This window comes from Bombus huntii, unplaced genomic scaffold (assembly GCF_024542735.1).
Source record: "Bombus huntii isolate Logan2020A unplaced genomic scaffold, iyBomHunt1.1 ctg00000073.1, whole genome shotgun sequence".
Classification (NCBI taxonomy): domain Eukaryota; kingdom Metazoa; phylum Arthropoda; class Insecta; order Hymenoptera; family Apidae; genus Bombus; species Bombus huntii.
In genome coordinates, this window is record NW_026099331.1 from 552,998 (window position 1) to 578,966 (window position 25,969).

The 25,969-nt window shown below is 34.8% G+C and overlaps 1 protein-coding gene, 1 long non-coding RNA gene and 1 pseudogene across 2 annotated transcripts; 1 reads left to right on the forward strand and 2 right to left on the reverse strand.

Moving 5' to 3' along the window:
* LOC126876387 (uncharacterized) lies at positions 1 to 2,175 on the forward strand. Its single transcript, XR_007694157.1, has 3 exons — positions 1 to 87; positions 415 to 1,818; positions 2,036 to 2,175. It is a non-coding gene; the product is annotated as an uncharacterized LOC126876387 (long non-coding RNA).
* LOC126876372 (carcinine transporter-like) lies at positions 197 to 9,121 on the reverse strand (annotated as a pseudogene).
* A 5,508-nt stretch (positions 9,122 to 14,629) lies between these two features.
* On the reverse strand, positions 14,630 to 25,643 carry LOC126876371 (organic cation transporter protein-like; the record flags this gene model as incomplete). The annotated part of the gene is made up of 7 exons (XM_050639219.1): positions 14,630 to 15,634; positions 15,920 to 16,268; positions 16,894 to 17,108; positions 17,300 to 17,412; positions 18,019 to 18,317; positions 24,354 to 24,612; positions 25,446 to 25,643. Coding segments are annotated over 7 exons (1,614 nt in total), but the record flags the coding sequence as incomplete, so codon positions are not given.
* Positions 25,644 to 25,969: the final 326 nt, after the last annotated feature.

Below are 25,969 nucleotides of genomic sequence, written 5' to 3' on the forward strand. Positions count from 1 at the left end.
CAGACAATATTGACATTACTAATTTCGCGAGCACTGGGGAATAAATTAAAAAATACAAAATTAATCCTGGGTACACAATACTTGATTGTAAGTTTAATTAAAAATATAGTCCGATCGAAGCTTAATCAAAATCAAATTAAAATTTCACACAAACTTTAAACTTCTATAAATCTCCAAATTCTAGAAAACCAACATATAGAAAATTATTGCTTCTAAAATGTGCACACCTCTTTCAATTTCGCCACTAAATTAATTCCTAATAATTCCTAAATTCTAGTTCCATCAAAATAATTATTTTCCAAGATTAATACCTTCGAAGTTGCCAAAATTCTTTTACATTCATCATCAACTTAATTTCAGATTTTTCTCAATAATACGTCATTATAATCGTTTTAATTTTACTTTAATAAACAGATCGATATATTTACTGGAATGCAGCATAAGTTCAGCGATACTGAGTACACAGGTCATTGCCATCGTGAGAAATCCGCAGAGTCTACGACCCCATCGGTCGAGCAACAGGGCGAGTAATAACCCAGCTGGAAGTTCTGTGGCACAGGCGATCGAGAACGACACGAACACCGAGCTCTGGATAAGTTTTAATGAATACACGTGACCGTCGAACGAGATCAGGGTGAAACACCTACAAGATTGTATCGGTTATTTATGAAGGTTTTCTCGCAACATGAACTCGTATCTTATACTTGCCAGAATGCAACTAGAAGAATAGTGTTTCTCGCCAACCGTGGCGTTTTGAACAGATCGAGCAGCGTCGCTGATTCTTGAATTTTGTCCGGTGCCTCCATGTTACTCTGCAAGAATTTATTTCGAGAATAATTAACGAAAGATATAATACGAGTCGTGCCTTTAGCCCTTACACAGTTCAAAATTCATAACACACTGAAAAGAAATTTTATTTTCATTTTATTCGTCATTAATAGATAGCACGAACAGTGGCACTTTGCATTCTGTTTTATGGAATTAGTCGGCATGGCTTTTGATATCGAGATTTATTAATATAATGGGTGGTTGGTTGATTAAATACTTTTCTGATCCGAAATACAGTCGGGAACAAAACTAAGTGGATTAGTGGAGAAAATGTAAAAATTCATTTCAATCATTTGCTGAACTATCTGCATATTATTAGAAGGAAATATAATAAATAAAACTCAAGTATATGAGGCTGATACTAATTTGATTATACTTTCTTCACATCTATTTCCATTAACTATAGCAGCTTATTTTTATCCCCGATTGTACTTGTAAATTGTAAATATTTTATAATTTCTATATAAATTCCCAGATTTACTTCAAATTTTGTACGAGATCGATATAATACCACAATGGAATCGCGACAGTCAAGTTTCATTTCATATTTCATTTTTCATCGCGTTTCATTTTTAAAACCTGTCTATGCATGTTAAAATACATTCGCGAGTCTGTGTGTTTTCGACGTGAATCAAATATATCTGTCAGCACAGATTCAAGCACTGTACCGTATGATTTCGCGTAAGCTTTCTAGAATTCTATTTGATCGAACTTACGACGAATATATTGCAAATACGCGAGTCTGGATTTCTGCGATTGATCCTAGCTGTTCTCCGTAGTTTCTCAACAACCTTGTCCATCATCCCGTTGGAAACGTACCAGCTTGAACAGAGCAAATACGAGTGATATGGATCGATAAGTAAATTTGCATAAATCTCAAAGCGCAAGTTGAGAATTCGAATAATCGAACGATTAGGAGTTTACTTACCGGGCGCTCTCGGGAAGAATCCACGGTGTGATAGCGACAGATAACAGCGGTATGGCAGTAACGTAAGTAAAATATCTCCAGTTCGCGATATAATAGGCTATCCATGGTAAAATTGTACTGGCCACTGCGAAGTATACGCCAAAGGCGATATTCACGACCAACGTTCGTTTCGAAACAGCCATATATTCGAGTACTGCGGGATAATTGATCGTCGATGACTCTCGGAATAACTGATTATTATATCAAGATACTTAACGACGATTATTCTTTATGTTGCAGTAATAGAACATGGAAGATTTATCGAGTGAAACCGGTTATTATTAATATGGAGCAATTGATGACGAGCCGAATGAACGATACCATCAACATAATTGTAGGATAATTGTAAGATTATAAATATAATTCCGATTTTAAATTAATCCGTTTACTCTGCAAACGTGAATGTTCCGAGTTTGAGCTGGTCCGTATAACAAAAAGCGCTACATAATGCACGTGTTTTGCTTCTAACGTATTTAAACGAATTACGTGTTGAAAATTTTGTGATAATTTTCATTTCGAACGAATATACGGAGTGGTTGGTAACTGGTGGTACAAGCGGAAAGGGGGCGATTCTACGCGAAAAAAGAAGTCGAAAATATAGAATAAAAATTTTTCGTTCGAGGCTTTGTTTTCGAGAAAATCGACTTTGAATTTTCGCTCGATACGCGTGCACTTTATCGCGTCTCGTTATAACGGATCTCACTGTAGATCGTTGTCTCGATGGAAGAATTAAAAAAAAATTTGTATTCTATATTTTCGACTTCTTTCCGCTTGTACCACCAGTTACCAACCACCTTGTATAACTCGATTTAAGAATATCAAGATATAACTATCCTCGACGACATGAAAATCGATGAAACGATCTTTAACAATAACAAAATCAATATATTCATCTCTGGTGGTGGCAAAAGCTCTTGAATCAAGAACTCGAACCGTATAGTTCAATCGAGTACAGCAACGTCAAAATTATCTTCGAGGAACAATTCATCAAAAATTTCTCACGCAACATCATCTTTCACGTAATAGAAACATTGACTTCATACTAACGTTGTCTCTCGCGTGACTGAAACATTGGCTTATCGGTCGAACCTCTCGCACTTTCTACTTCGTAGAAGGCTTACCGATAATCAGAGGAATGTTGATACAGTTATCGAACGCCAGTCCAGTGAGAAACCTACAGACGGCGAATGACCAAAAACTATTTGCGCTGGCAGTGAAAATGGAGGCAAAAAGGGCGATACCATTGCAGAACATTAAAGCTGGGATACGACCCTTCTGATCGGCGATCCAACCGACTAGGAAACCACCGATGATGGATCCGCAGAAGAAGATGGCCTGCGCCGTTGATACGAGGTATTCTCGGTCGCATACCCAATCTAGCTAATCACCAAGGTTAAGAGTTAGTCAGCGAAAAACCAGATTCATATTTTTCAGAATATAATTTTAATCCTGCTGCGGTCTTCGAATTTTTATATCTCGATTCTGCTCGCAGTTCGATGAATGAAAGAGTTCTTTATGCTCTGAAAAAAACGTTCGCGTAAAATCGGAACGAGGAATTATCCGTACTAACAATTATCGTCTTATACTTTCTTTAAACTTAAGAAATTTACTATAACAAGGTTAGAGTAGATCGGAAATGACCCAAAGAACGCAGCAGAAGTGTAAGAATTTCGAAGCATGCGATTCAGACAACGATGTGAATACTTCACCTCAGTTCCTATACTAGGATATGGAATCTGCGTAAAATTATACTCTCATTGAGTACATTTTATCGTTTTGTTTGTTTGGAAGCCCGATGAGCTCAGGCTCTTATCGCTCTTCAACAGCTCTGTGAAGTTTACGTCCTTCCGTTGACATTGTTCGTAATAAGGATAAACGTTCGTCACTGGAATCGCTATCTTAATCCTAAACACCCCATACGATAGATGATTGATCATTTTAATTATTAAAATAAGAACCAAAGTCCAGACAGAGTAATCCAAAAATATCTTGTATCTTATCGTGAAATTTTTCTACAATATTTTCTAATAATTTTCGAAATGTTCGAAAATTCGAGAAATTCCAGAAATCGCGATATCTCGCATATTTTTCACAATATTTTAAAGTCACTTTCTACGAACAATCAAAAATATCGTTCAAAGTTTAAAGGAGCTTTCGTCGCTACGTATATCTCCTTTTCTTTCTTTCCTTCATTATACATACTTACCTCTCTTCTTCGGTGAAATTCGAGTTTACTAATTCGTCTATCCTGCACCAGTGTTCCGTGGGAATAATCGTAATGAAAAATTGCGAGAAATACAGAAACGCGTACGTCGCGCCATAAGGTAGTAACGACAATAACAACAGCCATTGATATCTCCCGTAGTCACCGACATACGGCAGAACATCATCGAAATTTTCCAATCTTGGTCTCAATCGAGTCGCTTCAGTGGGCAATATAGAGTTACTCTTCTCGTCCTTCATTTCGCTGAAACAGAATCCATCCTTGATTTCCAGGCGTAGCAGTATAAAAGTCGTATAACAAAGTTTTCAGTCTTCTAGTCTTTGAAATAAATGTCATTCGGCAGTTCCTTTGATGTTTCACATTCTGTGATTCCAATTACAATGCTCCTTTCCTCTCCCACAAACAGGAAATTATTTTCTGACAGAACGCAGGAACAATCTTACCCGTCATTCACGTTTTCCCCTTCCATAGTTCGAGCAGCAAAGTCTCAATTATGATTTTAGATTTTGAAAGGCAACGGAGATGAAAGAGGAGACCCGATATGCTGATCGAAAGACGTTCGGAAATGAACTGAAAGAACGAGCGAAGTCCGGCAACTGTTCGCTTTGTTTTCGATTCGGTTAAACGTTAAATTAAGAGTAAGTGTTTGCTCGAGTGCCGGCCAATTACTGTGCCGGGAGTCAAGTGAATCGTGACACGCGACTCGTTCAAATTGAATTGCATACGAACCACGCTCGCGAGATCATCTTTAAAAAGGGCTGATTCGGTATACGCGGCGATGTCAACGTGATATCTGCATGTCTGAGGAAAGTTTCGACGAAAGAAATAGCCTCGAGTGCTGGTTAATGGTGTTCGAGTTATCGTTTGGATATCGATATTATAGATTTGCAAATGAGATAGAAGAACCGAAGGAAAGTTTGTTGACTCTGTCATATTTAATTAAATGCAGGAGAAAAATTGAATGGAATAATTTTCTGATTAATATTGTTTGTTTATTACTCGTAATCCTCTTACCCGGCGACTTAAGGGTGACTTCCGGTTACAGTGCTTAACTAAACTAAGTTTTCGATCAATATATTGAACTCTATTGGAAAATAACCGAGAAAATTTTAAGCCATCGAAGGCTAAGAATAAATGAAATAATTGAAGGTTTTTCAAATCTGTTTTAACACTAATATCAGGGATATAAGAAGATGGTACTTCTGATGTATCAACGCAATTATTTGATTATTTACCATTCGTTAAAACAGACGGTCTTAGGGACTGAGGTGGTTAATTAGATATTGAAAAATTAAAAGAACGATTTCCAAGTTAAAAGTAAAATAATATATCGATCTTTCGCAAAATTTTTATATCAAATTGTTCATTTTCGTATCAGATAGAGCAAAAGGTTAAACTGATATGTTTACTTGAAAATGGATTCAGGGAAATTAATCATTTGCCAATTAAATTTAAGCGAATACGTGAAACAATATTATCATATGGAATAAACACGGAAACGAAACAGCTGACAGAAGAACCATCGATTTCGAGACATCGATTAGAATGACTAATGTCATTGTCAGGAGCGAGAAAGTGGTCGAGTGCTCGAAATAACTAACCTGTTTGGAAAATACGACAACGAGAAACGTTCGTGTCTACGAGCCATCGTGTCTACATAATAAATACTTGCGTGTGTACGTCTACACAAATGGCGGCATTTTTAAAATCAAAAATAGAGTATATTACCCTTGATCGTCCAAACGAAACAATTGCTTATAATTACAAGACATTTGATACAGGACTTTGAGAAATCAATATGCTACAATTTGTTGGAAACATTTAGCTTGCACATAAATCACATATGAGCCAAACTCACGCGACTGATAACGTTACATTGCACTGAAACTGAGGACTCGATCGATTCTCAAAATTCCAAATACAATCTTTTAAATTAATTTTCACTCATTATCAAGAATCCAATCAAAATTTCTTTTTCCTAATTTATTAGTAACATTCTTAGGTAGAACTAATAATTATCGCTATAATAATTATCACGACGTCAAAGTGAAACTCCAAACTGATCGTTTCTCGTTGCTCTTTGTTCAAAATATCGATCACGATTAATCAGGCACTACCAACCACATCCACTAATATCACTGTCAGATCGATTAACAGCAAGTTATGAAATTAGTAATTAAGGGCACCCTCGATCAAACCATTTTTCTCTCTCAACGTCACACTAAATCATGTCAAATGTATCTTTCCGTTCCAAATGTCGTCGACTAACTTCCAACGAACAAAATGTCTCAATACACTAAGTTCGATACCTTCGTGTTCTTTGTGGAGATAACCGAAGAATTTTTCCGTTATTGTAGCATTTTCGTTGCTGCTTCTTAATTTAAAAGTAAAGAAATAAAATTAGTTTGGAAAAGTAATTAAAGTAATTCACGTGGGTTTCTTTGAAGACGGCGGAAAATCGATGATAAAACGAAATAGAAATAGAAATAAAATAAAATAAAATCTGCGATTAAACGAATAATTAATACATGTTATTTTGAAAAGGAAATTGGCGATAAAATAGGCGAAAAACAGTTTCTATTAAAAAGGTTATACGAATAATCAACGCAGTTTGCTTCGAAGCAAAATTAGAATTGGCAATCGAGCGAATGATTGACGATTTATTTGGAAAAGTTAGCGGAATCAATGACTAAACAAGCGAGATTTCGTTAAACACACGATTTCCTTCGTAAAGAAAGAAAAAGTAGATTTGTTGATTACACGAATAATCGCTGCAGTTTATCTCAAAGAAGAAATAGCGCGGATGGTCAAACAGGCGAGAAACAAGGTTTCTCCGGGAAAAGAAAATAAAATAGCTGATCGAGTAAATAGTAAATACAATTTACCTTGAGAAAGAAGCAGACTCGAGCGATCAACACTGTTTCCCTCGAAGAAACGCTAAAATTAATGGTCAAACAATCAAAGTAAGTAATTTTTCTCGAGGATAAAGTAGGATCAGTAGTTAAATCAACAAGATTGGTACAGCTTCCCTTCAAGAGACGCTATGATCAATATTTATACAGGCAGTCACGGAATCTCCCTCTCGACTGATCCAATCATTGAGTGAAACGATTGTATTCGATGAAATTTTCCTCGAAGATGAAGCAAAGTCGCAGATCCTTACGTAAACGACCGATCAAGTTTCCACGGCAATAAACCTAAATTCCCTGGCTAATTGAAAATATAAAGGAGACACGACCACATTTCCATTTAAAGAAATGCAATTGTTAGTTAAACAACGATAGGATTTTCTTATTCGAAAAGAGAGGAGAAAAACGTCCGATGTTCACGAAGTCTTGTACAAATATGAAGGGGAAACCGGCTCGCGTATCGCTGATATAGAAGCTTGCTTAGCGAAGACGAACACTATACTCGGTGACACGTGTTTGCCAATAAAAAAGGAGAAAATCGAAGAGAAACGGAACCAAAGGAAGAAACGTTGATTGACAGTGGAACCGGCGAAACTAGAAATAGTTTGGAAAACTCGATTTTCCGATCGCGAACATCGAGGACTACGTGCTCGCGTTGCCATTGATCGAACTCCATTTAGGTTTGCGGCAAATCGTCGCAACAGCGACGTTGGTAGAACAGAAACACAGAGTTCTTCTGTCTCACAAAAAGCAAGGTGCATACATATGTATTTCCTTGTTTCTCCAAAGCATAGTGGCGCCACGCCGGAAACCGGTTGTCCGAAGCCAGCCATACTTTTCAATGGTGTTGAAATGAATTGTATTGTCGTCTTGTCGCATACTAAAATTGCGATATATGGACGGTGTTAAAAATTGACGTTGAAACACAACTGATTTTTGCAATTTAAATAACGGATGTATTGAAACGAATTCAGTGGATTTTTCAGGTAAATTTGTCGTTTGTTTTACCGGGTTTGATCTTGGATCGACTCTAGTATATTTTTCATATTTAATTGAAATGGGGAATTGCGTTATGTTATTTGTTGATACTCTGTAGGTTAGAAATGTTAGCATCGTTATTTTAGAATTAATATTTACAAAAGGCATAAATGTAATTGAATTCTAAAGAGGATTAATTAAGAATGCTCAAGCTTTTTGTGAGATTGGTTTTTTCTTGCAAGCTACCTCTATAAATTAGACCTCTCCTGAAGGGACACGTAGTTTCGTCAACCGGTTTCTTCTAACAAGATTCGTAGAATTAGCTTTTTGCGAAGGGACTGATTTATGAATATTGTTTCTTCTGAAAAGACTGCTTTGTTACCATAAAAAATCAAGGACAGGTTTTCGTAGTTTATATTCACCGAAATATTCACACACACAATAATTTCGAACAGTACGATTAACAAATTACTAGATATGTCTGTACAAATTTCACCTTACGCTCGAAGATACAAGCAAAGCGAAAATTAAATTTCCAAAATCAAATATCAAGAACAGTAAATAACTATATGCAGAATATTCTTCTAGCGAAAGACAGACAGTCTCTACTCACTATGTACATACGAAGAGAAAGATACACACTACATTCCAAACACATGTCCAAACACAGGAATGACCTCGTAACTTACATAACACCACAACTGAAGAAATTACACCATATAACATTGAATGTGACGGATGTAATATGGCACATCAATTATCGAACAAAAAGTTTCATAAAATTCAAATTAAAAGAAATATGAGATCGCGAAACACACAACGGGTGTGCATAAGTTATGTACGTAACTTCCAACTTACACACATGCAATAGGTTTAACCGTTACTGGCGTTGATAATAACAGAAGCACAGTCATGGATCCGTTACCATGTCTAGCGTTGTTTCAACGAGTTTCATTCCCACTTGATTTAGTGTCGCTCCTAACCGCTGGTTCACGCAACAGAGAAGGATAAAATGAACCACGACAGATATACAATTACATACTTATGTACTATATGGTTCAAAGTCTATAAATAATATTGTAGACGGTATAATTAGAGGCCTTCTGTACTATTTCCGCACGCAGTAACGTCCTAAACGTATACACGGAAAACTTTAAATCGTAGCACAATTGAAGCCAGAAGAAATTTTAAAGTGAGCTAAAAAATGAAAAACAAGCCAAAAATTCAAGAATAACAGAATTACACTGGAAACTCTATTTGGGCGGGGGGCGGGGAGGGTGCGTTTGAAAATCGATCGCGTATTACGCGGTAGGTAGTAGTTGACTGATATGATTGGAGTAATAAATGTCATTACGGATTATTTGATATCACTTTTGAATAAAACTTTTTGAATAAAATTCAATGTCAAGATTTATTCATTATCGATACTTATCTTGTTTACAGTAGATTGTAGAATCGAGATATTCTGTTCGTAATTTTTTATGAAAATGTTCTTCGCATTGATGAAGAATTTTTATTTTTAAAATGATATAAATGTGATATCTCGACGATATAAACGATGCTTTTCTTTATCTGTATATAAACTAAGCAACTTCTAGTTTTATAGATTTTTACACAAAGTTCGTCAAAATCATACGTAAGAAATATTTTCTTTAGATCTTGTACCGATTTACTGAATTACATATAGTAAACCATGCTAATATTTAATAACTAAATATAACTAGATATAAGTAATTATATTAAATAACAAACGGGATCACAATATTGTTTATGGGTACAGAGACCTTAGAAAAATTATGATCGTAGTCACGTAATTACATTGGTTCCTCAAGAATCCTGTCTACCTTGATAGATCATTAAGCAACGTGACTGGAATCGCATTGCGTCGTCGAAGGAAAATTTTTTATCTTTACTTTGTTGTATGAAAATGCTTTCACTGACTGTGTAGAGGTCGGACTGAGGGAAATCTGTGTTCGCTTCTGGTTTCCATAACAGTAGAACGATGGATCTTGAATAATAGATACATTTCTGTTATGTATTATAAACACGTAACTAAAGAGAATTCCATAATATTACCCAAAAACAGTTCATTCAATTTTAATTTCTGACTAGAGGAGACGAGAAATTTGCTAATGGAAAATTTTCATTTTTAAAATGCTTTACATTTATTAATACTCTTTTTTCGAAAACGATACTTATCGTACCATCTAATACTCAAAGATCAAAGCCTATCACAGTTTTCTGTTCCATCTTTTTTAAATGCTTAAAATATTAAACCTAAATTTAATATTTTTTATCATTTTATTAACACGAAATCTGTTATTAATTATTTACTGTAATATTGTACAAATATTTCAGTCTTCATTTTGCCATACTAATACATAATGATCGTGATCTATCTTGATCATCTATCTTTTCCAAACTGATAATGTATTCCTTCATGGAATTTACCAGTTTCACTTCCTTATTGTTCATTTATCACCTAGTATCGGTAACAGATTATGTTATACGTGTTTCGTCGGCAAAACAAACAGAACTAAAGGATCTAAGAATCGCTCAGTAAGTAACAATGCGATTATGGCTGATTTCAGACAATCTGCGGCATTGAATTTTCTCACGTTGTCTCGTAACGATCGTGATTTTCCTTCTGATCCTTCAGATTAAACGTCCTTGAACATCGTTAACTAAATCATGAATTTATAACGAACCCCATTTTTCATTATTTTTTAACAAGATTCCAAAAGATATGAAAAGTAGACAAAACGGAGAGTTTATCTGAACATAATATTTATCGAATAAATCGAAATTTTATTACACGTATTTAAATATTTAAATAATCTATCATTCGAGTGTGTAATTTGTAATTATAAAATTTTATAATTCGTAAACTCGTAGAAGGCAATTAAAAACTCATGAATACACAAGTGTGTGTCACTTCATGTATGTACTTGTTGTATCGGGTATTTATGACATTCAAATAATAATATCTACATTTAGCTTTCGAAAATTAACTTGCTAATACGAAGCGTATTTACCTTCATATTTTATAATAAACTTAATTATTTCGTTAGCAATGAAACATGTGCGTCTCGCAGAAATGTAAAAAATCGTAGACAAATATAATGTTCCTAGTTTTACTTAACTTCTTAATTTTATTTACAATGATTATTGTAACGAAGTGTCTTCAAGTGGCAATAACTCAAATTTAATCCAATTTTTACGAACGCATAATCAAACTCGAATTTTATTCTTTAAGATATAGTTCATTCGAGTAACTCTGAAACGTAATTAATTAAAGCTTAGAAACGAAAGATTAAAAACATTTAATCCCCAATGGTGTATCTATTCCACTCTATATTAATATTAAAAAAACATACAAATCGGCGTCAAAAGATGTCAATATTTACAATCATAAAAATCGCCACGTTAAATCATCTTTTCATCTACTAATCCCACTCATAACAGCACACTCACCAAACAAACTATCAATGATCGCAAACGAGTCACAATGCCTTTCACATTTTACGTAAGCAAAAAAAGAATACAACGATCGTGATAGAAACTTTACAAGTGTCCCATTTACATATGTGCGTGTCTGTGTCAAGACTGCAATCAGTAAGATTAATCTCGTCTGTCGTCGACAACATGCTTCTCCGCAACCTTACTAGTTGGCACCGAATAATGGTACAATCGTCTAGTAACATGTATGATTGATAACTCGTCACGCTAGAGGGGCATATTCATTACTCGTCGCTTCAGATTGCATCACGTTAATATTAATTAGCAACAGAAACTACGATAAAGGTCGCGAACTCTCGTATGTTGAACCTTAACATTGGGGCAGTAAACGATATTTATGGAGTAGAGATGATATAGCACTGCACGTACGTAGCTGTGCGCATAGCATCGGATTCCATTGACTGTTAAGGGAATTAAAATGAGAAGAGAGAAGAATTTTCCATAACGATGCTACTAAACGGTATCGAGAAGAATCATTTCGTCGATGGTCTACAATAAAAGATTATAATACGTACTTGAGGCGGATAAGTCTCCTACGTGAAAATTACATTGAAGAAGAAGAAGAGAAAGAGAGCGATATAGATCCATGCGTTCCTTCAAGAAAAAAGAAGAAAAAAACCGACTAGATGAAGTAAGTAGTTCGCAAAAATATAACGTATCGTACCTTCGTGACTTTCCATACGAAAGTCGTATTCAGCTCTCCGCGGCTCGCCGAATTAAAAAAAAAAAAAATCGTGTTTGTAAGTGTGCTTTAGATACCGAAAAAAACAAGTTTTAAAAATCATGTGACAAGTGCATTTTTAAATCTGAGACGTTATCCTCTTTTGTTCTCCCGTCCCTGCCTTTTCTACGCCCGTCGAGATCGAATTCTCGCGATATTTTGCAATTCGTAGCTGCCTCTTTGGCACGAACAATTAATGTCACGTTTTTAGAGGATTAGACGCTGAAACTATTAAGAGCTGCTCGTCAGAATATTCCTTTTAATCTGTGACGAATGAAAAGAGAGAGAGAGTGCGTTTCGTCCCGGGACTACCGGTGGACTCGTCAGTAAGGCTATGCCCGGTAGTCCCTGCCTTAGACGTAGAGGGAGTCTCGCTAGGTGCGGTATTTATATCAATCGCTCGTATATTCGACCGCTAGCGAGTTAGACAGACAGACTCGTTGTCATCGTAGCCCTCTAGTGTTGGCGGTTGGTACCCGCGGATCGCCCGGGAGGTGTTGCGCCGCGTTGATGCCTCGACCTGTCGGCGTCCTGTTGATACCGATCCGCCACAAATCTTTCACACGATGTAAACTTCCGTGGTAATCGACTTTGAAGTTTATTATCTCGTAATCTTTTCATCGAATTTTAATCCTTTTAGGCTTAAATCTGCCGAGTTTCTGAGCACTGCGTACACATGCAAGCAAAATTTCTCTGAGAAGCGGAAAACTTCGAAATTTTTGTATTTATCTATAACGGCATTGTTTTGCATTTGTATTTGTATTTATCTAAATTTCAAGAATGTCTGAAAGTTGCGAAAATTAAGACATCGATATTTTCTTGGTTGCTTGTGGTAGCTGGTATGGCAAAGTAAGTGTACGAAATTTCTGGGATCTATGGGAAAATTCTCGTTTAGCAGTTACGCGTAGGAAAACTTTCAGAAGCAATCGTAATTAATAAATTGACAGTGGAAAAAGTAATTGGCCGATCGCGAATGGTTTTTCCACGCTTATTATAGCTTTAAATCGCGTTACATCTACAATTAGTCTTGAATTGTACCTCCGTAAAAACAAAAACATGTTTCTCCACTGTAACAGCACGAACGACTCCCACGCATACGTCGAATACTCGCTGCGATTCGAATTCCAGGTATTTGTAGCTCGACGATATTTCTCGAAAAACACTCTGAAATTGGAATATTCTTCGCGCATTTCTAAGATTCTCCAAGAAGAGATTTCAAGCACTTCTAGGGAGAAATTTCTTGGAAGATTATCTCTGTACTCTTTATGAACATAACGCGAACTTGGCATTATAATATACAGCATGTTGAATGCTGAAATTATCGATTTTATATACAGATTGTTACGACCGTTCGCGGAGAGACGTTGTTGGAATAAACTGTGATTTATAACTTGTTATATCGGTGTCTTATTCAATTCAATAACGCACACAAATACAAAGGAAGGGTATTGCAGATTTATGGAGATTATGGAGAAAGATATTAAATTTGTCAATAAATGCTTTGTTACAGTTGGTACGACCGTTCGCGGAGAGATGCGGTCGCGAGGACGCGTCAGCGAGAGGCGTAAATTCTCGCGACGACTATGTTAATCGACGCCGCGAAATAGTCGTTCCCCTGTTTCGGTTAAGACAACAGAGGTGGTTTAATGAATGTAACACTGTATTAACAGGTTAACATAGAATGATATATTTTACAATAATATGATGAATATGTTACAGAAATTTGACTCGACTTTACGATATCTCTAGATAAATTCGTTTGCTCGTCAGATTTGTCGAAGTGTCACGTTTGACTCGTCAGAAGGAACTGATCCCCTTCGATTATTCCTTTGTCTCATTTGGAAGATGACCCCCACTATGCTCGGGTCACGCCACCGCTCGCGCCTATGATCACGTATGCCTCTTCTTGCGTGAAAAACGTAACGGTCAAAAATCGACGTTTCTAGAGCTCGCTGCTTGGCAACAACTATGCTCTCGTCGATACATTGTATATGATCCGACGGGCAGATAGGGCGGTCTGCCTGCGACACTGTAGGGCCGCGAGCGACGATTAGAAAATACAGCCTGTGGTAAGCCTCGTGGCGTAACACAAATTTTACGTTAATTTTATTCGAAAGATTTAGGTCAAATTTTTCCTTCGAAGAAGATTTTTCTGTCTTCAAAAGCGATTTTCCATCATTAATCGAAATATCATTTTTGCAATGGCTTGCTAGTGGGATTACGTGTTAAAACGTTCAGCTTTAAAGAGGATTATCTCCATCTTGGCGAGACTAGGCTCTCTAAAAATTGATGAATCCTGTACAGACAATATCTATAGTAAGCAACGCGTCGTCAAAACTTCAAAATATTATTACCCCGCTTTTACGTCGCAGATGTCGACAAAAATATTAATGAGATTTCCTAAGATAATCTCATACTTATTTGTATCGTTAATTCAATCGACTAAGGAACAAGTGGTGAAGAACTATTAGCAGAATCCAGGGAAGGTTTTACTGGCAAGTTTTATTACAAAACATCTAAGAACGATTTACATCATAATAAAAATAATCGCGCTATCTCGTCGCGTGACATGCGCACGAGGTCTCTGCGATTGCTAATCGATCTACAAATACTTACACGTACATATGTACAAAACTCGTGGCCATACACCACGTTGTCCATATTATTTTCATCTCGTTAATATATTTTGTATATTTATGATGTTATTATTTTACTAGTATAACGATTATTGCACTATATTCTATAAGATGGAGCTTTTGTACGAACAATTTCAGGAACTTTTATAACAAAGGAAAGTACTAATTTTTAACATTAACTACCCACGACAATTTACGACAATTACTTTAACCTACGTTCTTACCCTAATTTTTATTCGCTCGCCTAATGATTGAATTTTTAATCAATCATTGTTGATGAAAAATTGCTATGATAATTGCATTGCGGATCTTTATGCAAATGCATATTTTCGTGGATACAATAATACAATTGAAAGATTTGATACAATCGAAAGGACTTGGGCAAAAGTATGTTTCTATCCATTAAATATCATCGATAGTGCTGTACTTTTGGATATTTTACAAAATTTTGCGTCATACGCATTCTATAAATTTTCGTATCTTCGAATCACCCATAATTGCATAAAAATCCGCTGTTTTGTGATAATGAATATTAATGACGGTGGAATTTAAGATTCCTGGATTCAGTAACTTGTCTTACTCTAATACATGTATTGCACGTTTTTGGAAGACTAAAGATTCTTTGCTCGAGATCAACGCGACAAATATTGTACTTCGTGGTGAACGTTTCGCTACAGCCTTTCGACCTCTGTGATCGAGTTTTCGCTTTTCCTCGATTTTATACTCGATCTCCGTAGCATGCTACTCCTTAAAGGTTCACCGCGAAGCGACGCTCTCATCGAATTCCTCGCACTGCATCTAGAAAATGATCGGAACATGGCGACCGGTGGTGTCTCCTCGTCCTCGCGTTTCCTGTCAAAACATTGCGTTTAAAAATATTGAATCCAATCGCTTAAAGATTTGAATAACTTCCCAACTCGATCCTTCTCTTCTGTTCAAAAGATTTAAAAAGCATTTGAAGAAAGAAGATAGTCCAGTTTTCTTTTGAGAGATTTAACAGATTTTAAGAAGAAAATAATACGAAAGCATACGAAGATGTAGATCTAACAGAATGCTTGAGAATCTTGAACTTCGAGCTTGAAGATCTGTGAATATCTTTGAAAAAAGGAGACCGAAAGTTCCTTTATATGATTTTACCTTCCGATACAAGGTACATCCCACATCTTCTGATCTTTTCCAAAATCCTCGCTGTCCTGCAGCGTCTGCGGAAGATCCTTATTCAATGTTTCCGGCAAAAAGAGAGTCAGAAGACCGTCCATAATTCCGAGTGTGCCCAGCACAAGAAGAGGTAGGAACGAGGACACAACATTGAGATAGACTACGAAGGGTGCGAGGATACTAGCAACGTATCCCATTATATGTATCAAAGCTACACCCTGAGCTCTAACCACAGTTGGTAATACTTCAGCCGCATATTGGAGACCGATATTGTATGAAATGTTTATCCAAAATCTACCGAGAATTGCCAGAGAAGCTGTATATATACCTGAAAAAAAATTTTTAGCATTAGTTTTTAATTCTAATTTTTCATGAAATAATTTTAGAAAATTTTAAGGAATAAAAAGGGAAGAAATTATTTTATCTGTCTGTAATTTGTCTGGTTGTCTGCAATAGTTGATACAAGCATTTGCTAAGCTTAATATAAGCGTGCTTAGCTCTAAGCTAAGCACAAGCAATAAGCTTCTTATCTATAAAACGTTAATCTAGCCAATTTGAATCTAAGGGATTGTATTATGGATTACGGCTACTGAAAGCCATATAGCACTGCTGGAGCGCTGAAGCCCATCATTTTGAGGACTATTGCCAACGCCCTTTGATATATGCGGAAATACGAAGCGATCTTATGATCAAAGCAGTAGAAGGGGAAATAAAATATCTATACAACGGATACATGATAGGGCTTGGAAACTATTCTAGCAATGTAGCAAATAATCTACAAGCATTTGCATGTTATAAATATTCCAAAATATACATTTTCTTTCTTTCAAAAAGCACAATGTTATACGAATGAAAAATATTCGTCTGATTAAGTCAGAATTATCGACTTAGGTTATTTAGAAGATTGATCAGTAATATAGAAGGGTGAATATATAAAAACGAAATGTACGAACTATTGGAAACGGCAGAAGCCCAGATGCTGAAGATACCAGAAATGACGAGGGAACCACATGCCAGCCATCTTCTGCCCCATCGATCAAGAACGAGCGTGAAGAACGTGTCAGCAGGCAGCTCGGTTGCTGCAGCAATCGTGAACGTAACAAACACGTCCAGGCCTAAATTATCGACGTTTCGTACGTGACCATCGAACACCAAAGAAATCGCCATCCTATATTTCGTAAAACAATTTCATATGATAAAGAAAAGCACGCTATCATATTTCATGTGAGAAGCAAATTCCTTGCTTCAGAAATGAAGTATTTTTAGACAAAAGATATAAAACTGTTCGTGAGATTTTTACAAGATACAATTCCGATTTTACGTCAATCTATTTGATATCTGTTTAATAGCGATACGAACCAAATAACAATAAATAGAATCGTGATATTCCGTAGTCGTGGCGTTCTAAATAGATCCAACACGGAGTACGTTTTGTCTGCTTCCTCCTCTTTGCAGATTCTGGCACAGGTTTCCTGTTATTAGCAAATTTTTAACTAGTTAATGTCGTTTGTCTGTTTTTCTTACAAATTTATGTGAATCTGTTATGTGTACAAAGATTACGATAAAATCCGGAAGAAAGTTTATGTTATATTTGTATGAGACGATCCTTTCGAAATAGTTTACTTGGACGTTCGCAAATTTTTTCATTTTACTTTATAAAACATCAAACCTCTAAAAGTCGATTATCTCCTTATATCGTACATTAATGTTGATATTGCCATGATCTATTCATAGACTGAGCAGTTTCCAAATGTTTAATCTATTTGTATAAAAATTTTCAAAGATAAAAACAATATACAAATTCAATAAATAACATTACAGAAATAGACAATAACAGACAATAACAGAAATTGACAGCAATTTATCGCTGGCAATTTAGGTGATGAATAAGATATAAAATTACTAGATTGTAAACAAATTTTCATTACGTAAAAGACCCAATTAGACTTCTATTCAAAGAAAATGATTATATGATATGCTTAAAGGCATATAAATTGGTATTTATAGAACGCACATAAAGCAGGAAAGATCATAAAAGTAGAAAATACGGAAAAGATTGCGGTATTCGGTTTATTTACCCGGAATCGTCTATAGATGTCATCGGGCACCTTGGTGCCGTTGATTCGCTCGAATTTACCAAGGATTTTAATGGCCCTGTCTATCTGACCTTGGCTGACCAGCCATCGAGCGCTTTCCGGTATCAACCATGGCGTACCTACGGCTAGAACAAGAGGAACTGAGGTGACAATACAGGTCATCCTCCAGTCGGCCAAATAATAGGCGATCCAGGGTAGAATGCAAGTTGCAAACATGAAGAATACTGCGATCGACATATTCGCCACGAATGTCCTCCACTTTGGTCCAGCGTATTCTAATACTGGAATAAAAAACATAATATTTAGAAGAATCATCTGTGAAAGAAATATTCTGTGAATAAAGAATGGAACAATATATTAGGTTGTCGCAGAAATTTCTTTCGTCTCGTAAGGAGATAATAGACGCATACTATTTTTTGTTTTATATTATTTTATTGAATTATATTCATTGGGACAAAATAGATCATACGTAATTCAATAAAATAATATAAAACGAAAGAAACTTTTGGGGCAACTTAACGCAATATGAAGAAGAAAAATTTGAGTTACAAATATATAAAAAGTAGATATACAATATATAGATTAATTTAACAAACGTGTTTAGTTCTACGATTAAATCGTGTTTAGATCTAATAACAAGGACTTTAATAATTTCCCGATGATTGTTCAAGCCCATTTAAATTTCCGTAAGTGTTTCGATACTTATCGACAAGAATACGTTTCTATTTACGAATTATACAGGGTGGTTGGTAACTGGCGGTACACGCGGAAAGGGGATGATTCTACGTGAAAAAAGAAGTCGAAAATATAGAATAAAAATTTTTCGTTTGAGGCTTTGTTTTCGAGAAAATCGATTTTGAATTTTCGCTCGGTACGCGTGCACTTTATCACGTCTCGTTATAACGGATCTCACTGTAGATCGTTGTCTCAATTGACGTTATTTTTAAAATTTTTTAAATTTTAAAATTTTAAAATTTTTAAATTTTTAAATTTTTAAATTTTTAAATTTTTAAATTTTTATTCTATATTTTCGACTTCTTTTTTCGCGTAGAATCACCCCCTTTCCGCTTGTACCACCAATTACCAATCACCCTGTATTTCTTAAAGATACAAAAGGTAGAATCACGCGTAACTAGCAATATCATAAATTAACTGTGAATAAACGGATCGTTAGAGTCAAAGGATCATTTACATAATTCAAACACGAGCGTGTGTTACCTTGTTAAGCTATTTATGGTAGATATTGAAAGATCGATAAGCCTGAGACACATATTTATGTCGAAACGAACATTCTCTACGGAAAGTCGAGTCTAATTCGATGAAAACAATTGACTTCCTGAACGAACATATCGATATATATCCACAGTGCAATGACAAGTAAATATTACTCTATTTTCGTACAAGAAAACAGATTAAAACGATGAGAAGTTATCTTGAACAATTGAACTGACCTTCGCGATGAATGAATCTCGCAATTTCACGAATACGTAGACGAAATTAATGTCTGGTGCGTATACGTCCAATAAATTAGAAACGCAAGGTTGTAACTCTTTAATCGCATAACAGGACAAGATGCGATAAACACGTGGAAATATATCATAGTGAACAACGTCTATTTGTAGTTGCCGTAAAATAGGGAATAATTGCTCTTAATGAAGCAACCGTGTTAGCCACTTAATAGTGGCTTGCTTCTAATCCGGAATCACCTTCAATTAGTTGTAACTAGTGGCTTCCTGATAATTACCGCTCAGTGGTTATTTCTTTTTTTTTTTTTTTTTGCTTTATTATAATTGCGATGCTCGAACCATGTTTAGCATGGAACTCGCTTCCTTATTTAAGATCACTTTGTACCATTGATTTTTACTTTTCATGCTTCATAATGAACCAATTTATAATTCATAATAAACCAAAATGACGAACGTTCGTTTAAATCACGAGTTTCAGATATTTCTATTCTCTAAAATTACCTGAATTAATTTTTATTAAATAAAATAGCTATAGGATAATTCCACAAATCAGATATTTTGAGCAGATATCTCGGAATTTCCTGTTTAATTCGCCGTAAATTTTCCCAATACGCTCTGGACCTCCTACATATATATAACGTGTCTATACATAACTGTTAATTCATCATTTTCTCGTAATCCTAACAAACAATGCTTAAAAACTTTAACTACATTTTGGATTATTATCTCGCACGAATAAATTTTAAGCTATTAATCGCTTTCCTGAAAATCTGGGTTGGTTATCAGCTTCGGTACGAGACCATCGAGTAACTCCGGTACGCATGAACGGAAATAATCTCCCAGTTATATCCAAATGTTTAATAATTTTCTACATAGAAATTTAATGAAAAATAAGAATAGAAGAACCTCGCATTACAAAAATCAACTTCCATGAAATCTAAATATTATTTATGCTGTCTGTAATTTTCAACATCTTCTTTCGCAAATCATCATCACCATCATCATCATCACCATTGCGACAGCCATTCTAAAATATATGTATCATTAATTTAATAGAAACTAAGAGTAGAAGAACCTCACGTTATAAAAATCAATATTCATAAAACCAACAAAATATCGTTTTTTAAATATATGTATCATTCAGTTTGTATTGCCTTTACAACGCGTAGATAGGGCGAGGAGATCTCTTCTGAAGACGAGATATTATTCTCATAGAAAGGATACAGAAAGGAGAAGAAGACGTAAAGAAGCTTCTCTGAGACCACTCGTTTCATCACTTCGCCTCTCAAGGTTTACTGCCTTTAACATTACATTATTCGCGCAGAAAAAGTATTCGCTTTTCTCCCAGCTGTTTCCGTCACCCTGTAATTTCATATCGTGTTACCGTTCGATCAAAAGCGACAACTCATTTATTGTAAACGAAGATTCCGTGCGGCACAATTAGCAAAGATAAATTACAGACGATCGTATTAATAATAATAATCTGACCGATATCTCGCAATGCGACCAATCGATAAACGCGAGCACCGTCCAACGCAAGGACGTTGTTAACGTTTCGAAACTGATTAACGTTCGTTCTCTTCTTTCTTTTCTTTCGTTTCTTCCTTCTCGCCTGTTAGCTCGTAAAAGTATCTTAGCATTTATAGACATTTTTTATTTATTTATATTTATTATATATGATGGTATCATAATTAGTACAACAAAGTATTATTACGTTTCTGTTATATATTCATGAATATATTGGAATTTCATTAGGATCGTAATAAAGTCATATAATAATTATATCGAATATGACGTCAGAATTATAAATACGGTTATTATAATGCAGAGTTTCAATTAAGTAAATTTAAAAATCTATATACAAGATACAAAATTATTTAGCGTAATTATATATTTCACAGTAATTACAAAAATATTTAATTATAAAAATAGTCAAACATTTATTATATTAATAAATCCCGATATTTGATAACCATTTATTACATGTTTAAGATAACTATTTATGCTGTATATTTGTACTAAATAAATGTTTGCATTAAATATCTCGTAACTTCTATGTGTATCTTCAGAAATGCTTCAAACTTTACCAATATAATCATTACAATGCTAATGAAATTTCAGAATGTTTTATATAACACATATTCTACATACATATAAATTTTCTGTGGCAAATATGTAAATGCTTTTATAAACTACTAGGTTTATACGCTTTGCAGTCTCATATTTTCCTCCCACTGTTAGCATTATCTGCAGTTTGTATGTGAGTTGTATGAAGTTGATCGAATTCTACGCTTTCAACGAGCTGGTCGAGTGAGGTTCTGCTTGAATAAGTTATAAATCCTGGCAGGAAGAAAGGCACGTGTTATTGATATCGACTGGTTAGCTGGAATGTTGAATAGGAATTTAAAGAACCAACTCAAACTTTATCGATAATAAAATATGGAAAATATGACTGCAAATAATACGTGAAAAATAATGGAAATATTCTATAGGATATTTGAATGTTTATTAGAGAATTTTAATAATAATATGGAACATAAAGAAGAAAGAAATTCGATGATACTAAATAATGATGATACTGAAAATTTCAGTGATTTTTATTAATATAAAATTAACATTAATATAAATAAAAACAAAATCTATTATAAATGATATAGACGAACTTTTTAACTAAATATCGTTAGAAAGAAAAGTGACACAAGTATACATACGAAACAATACAAAATATCCGCATCTATCTAGAGAAATTTGTTATGAATTTCAAAGTCTGTATAAATACGTATACTAATACATAAAGCTTCTAAAGCTCTAAAGTTTTAATGTTTAAAAAAAAGTACAAAAATATTTCTATTAAAATATATATGATATTTTCCACGGTATTTTCTACGCAGTTTCTACAATTAAGGATTTCCTCGTTCCCATCGATTTTCCTCTAGTTGTGAGACCCTCGGATAATCACGTCCCTTTCATTTTATCTTCGCTACGCTCGATTATAAATACGGAACTGAATATAGAATTATTTGCAAATCAATGAATCCGATGATGTAATTTGTTACGCGCTCGAAACGAATTAGTATCACTTATCTTAGTTTCAATCAATACCTCACTTTCTCAAGTCATTGATTAAAATACGATTTACACTCGTACAGATCGAGCCTTCTTTCTCAATATTTCCGTCGAATATTCGTGATCAATCGTTTAATCGACCTTGATAATTAGAATAGAAATAAGAAAATTCGAACGCCAAATCATTAACGAACCAGCCACTTGCTCACGAATCTCGTCAACTTGGCCTTGTTTTGTCGAACAAATTGTAAATTTTTCCAACCTCGGCTTGAGTCATCGATTCAGGGTTAATGCACGTCACCTGAGTTTCTTTGGTCTCGATTTTCACAATTGGAATGCTGTCTGCAGGACAAACTTGCTATTCGATCAAGAAAACTCGTTTCAATGACTCGTCTGATGAACTTTCAATCAGCGTTCTTACGTTTCAACAGAGTCTCTTCAAAAGTTTCAATCAGGGTCTTAACGCTGTACTTTCAGGGTATAAAATATCTTTCAAGACAGAGACTAGTCTAGATTTTCTCTTCAGTATATTGATATTAGAACAATAACTGGAAAATATATTTCTACAGTATTATAATTGAAATTTTTTCATGTAGAGTTATAATAAAATTTTGTATTATAAATTGCCTGTATTATGGATATCAGACAATGAATTCAGCATGAATTATATCGATCTTATATTAAACAATTTATTAGAATTTTCAATGGAATATTTAAAATGTTACTTGATTGTTTTATATTATTATGTGATATTTTTACGAATTTTAAATAAGTTTGCTAGAAGAAGATGTTCATTTTAATTAAAACCATATACATGTATGTATGTATATATATACATAGATTTATAGTTGTGGAAGCGTTCGTTGTAGAACCATTCATTCGTTACCTTCGCTTTCCGTTGGGAAGTGAAAATTTATGAAAACCCTGGTATGCTATAGTTGTCCAGAAATGAAAAGCAATTTTGAACAACTAATCCTTTGTAATCAGAATATTGTCTCGTTAAAAGAGAAAACAAAATTAATACATAACTGATCGCGAAAACATAATTGATCGCGAGTATAGAGGGAAAATATTAGTATAGAAAATGATTGCGAACTAACTACCTTTAAATATTATAAATATTCAATGGTATATATAAATCCAAATATCTTAAAGTTTCATATTTTTATCTTGCATGAAATTCTTATAAAACAGGAAAATTAATTTTTCTCTGTCTCTCTCCCTCTCTTTGATATAAACGCCGCAGTTAAAAAATAAATATGTATGACCTCATGTATATTCATATGTATTTAAGCATCTTTCTTCGTAACTTTGAATGGTTTTCAATTTCATTTAAATTGTTGCATGGCAACGTGAGTTCTGTTGCAAAATTCATATACTTGTAGAAACGTCAGTCGTAAATCAAGCATAACAACAGTTTTACAGTATGTTGTAGAGATTACTTTGTTATTTAAACTTAGAGATCTTCCTGCTTACAGTAATTACAAAAAGTAACTGTACACCATCGTATTTAGAACAGCATTTATATATATACCAATTAATTAAGACTAAGTCTTAAGATAAGACTGATTAAAATATTAGCTTTCGTATCATTTGTAATACTTTCATACATGCTTATAAATAATTAATGCTATCAAAATGAAACGTAAAAACTGATTTAAAAAAAAGGAAGAGAGACGCTTCATTGGGAAATAAGGATACATACGTACAAGTACTTTTTGTAGCCATTGTGTGGCTTTCAAACTCAATTCCAGGGCAAAAAAGAAATTATTGAAAAACGGTTACCTAATATGTACATCATAGTGAAGCAATTATCAAAGGCGAATCCAACGAAAAAACGACACAAAGTGAACTGCCAGAAGCTACCCGTGAACGCAGCAGCCACCCCAGCGAGAAATCCCATTAAATTAGCTCCGAGCAAAGCTGGTATTCTTCCATATTGATCAGCAACCCATCCAAAAATTAATCCTCCGAAGATAGCGCCGATGAAGAAGATACTTTGAGCTATGGTTGGCAATGCATCATACTGACAAACCCATCCCAGCTGCAACAGAAAACTACAGTCGAATGATTTACTTCTGATCACGATCAGCATCACGGAAATCTTATAGCAATTTCAACGCCTCGATTAAACGAATTTTCGATCAAAGTTTCGAAATTCCTAATGAAGCGCGCCTCTGTCCTTTTTTCTTTCCCTTTGAGGAAAAAAGAAGGAGAAGCTTAAGACCCTGCGCGTTCTCGCGTCCTTCTTCTGGATGCTTCCTACCCCTCGATGAATAATTCTCCTCCTGACGAGCGACGCAAAGTTCATGGAAATCCACTGGAGCAAAAAGTCTTGCAATTTATGTCGAACAAATCTGCGTGTTCGCGCTGTTGCTCGTTATAACGTTTTATTAAAGTTTCTTTTCAATCCGATATTTTCATTTTCAGTTTTATCGCAACCTAGTTTTATCAGCTTTCATAATTCGAAATTTTTTATCCTTTTTTTTCTTTAAGTATTTTTATAAATATTTATTCGATTGTATTTTATTTGGCAATGTAACGCTTGAATTTAGAATGTACTCTGTAATTTCACTACATGCACTAATTATTACTGCAATATGTACTAGTAATTCTGTTACGTACTATAATTTTCCTCTGTGGAAATCGACATTGTTAATTTTCCCACTTCTGAACTATCGATCTTTCCACAAACGTTTATTCGACCCTTTTCATCGTTCTTCTTTCTTTCCAAAAATTGTACACTACGCTTATTTTTTATCGAAATAGATCATGCAAATAATCGAATACGACATACACAGTATAAAGGGATTGATTGATAGGAACAAATAAAATATTCAAAAAGCAGGAAATTACAAGTCGAACATTTTCTGTCACCTCGGATGCCACAGACGCATAAGGGACGGTGGTATAATTAAATTCCCATCCTTGTTGGCAATCTTTCGTTGGCCACGATGGGTCCGGTACGTGGCTTCCATTTAGCAAAATTTCCGTGTAATTTACATCGTACATGCTGCATCTCGAGTAACCTTCGCGGTTGACTGGTATCGCCAGCGACAGCCTGAAACGAAGGAGAAGATAACGTAGATTGGTTCACGGTCTTCGATGCCGATGGACGTTCCGACAAGCGAGTAATTAACGTTCTATTTGAAACTCGACAAAAAACATTGGGAATCTCGAGTATTTGTTGAGCTAATAATATTGATTGTTAGTCGAGTCTGATAAAACGTATTTGATTGGAATTTCATTTAAAGCGAAGAAAGTTATTTTCAATTGTAGCTGGATGTACGTTAATTGCTGTTTTCCTGTCTTTACAAATTACTCATTCCTTTGTTTCATCAGCCTTTTCGATTATTATTGTCTCGTATTATTATTGTCGAGTATTGTCTCGTGGTTATTAT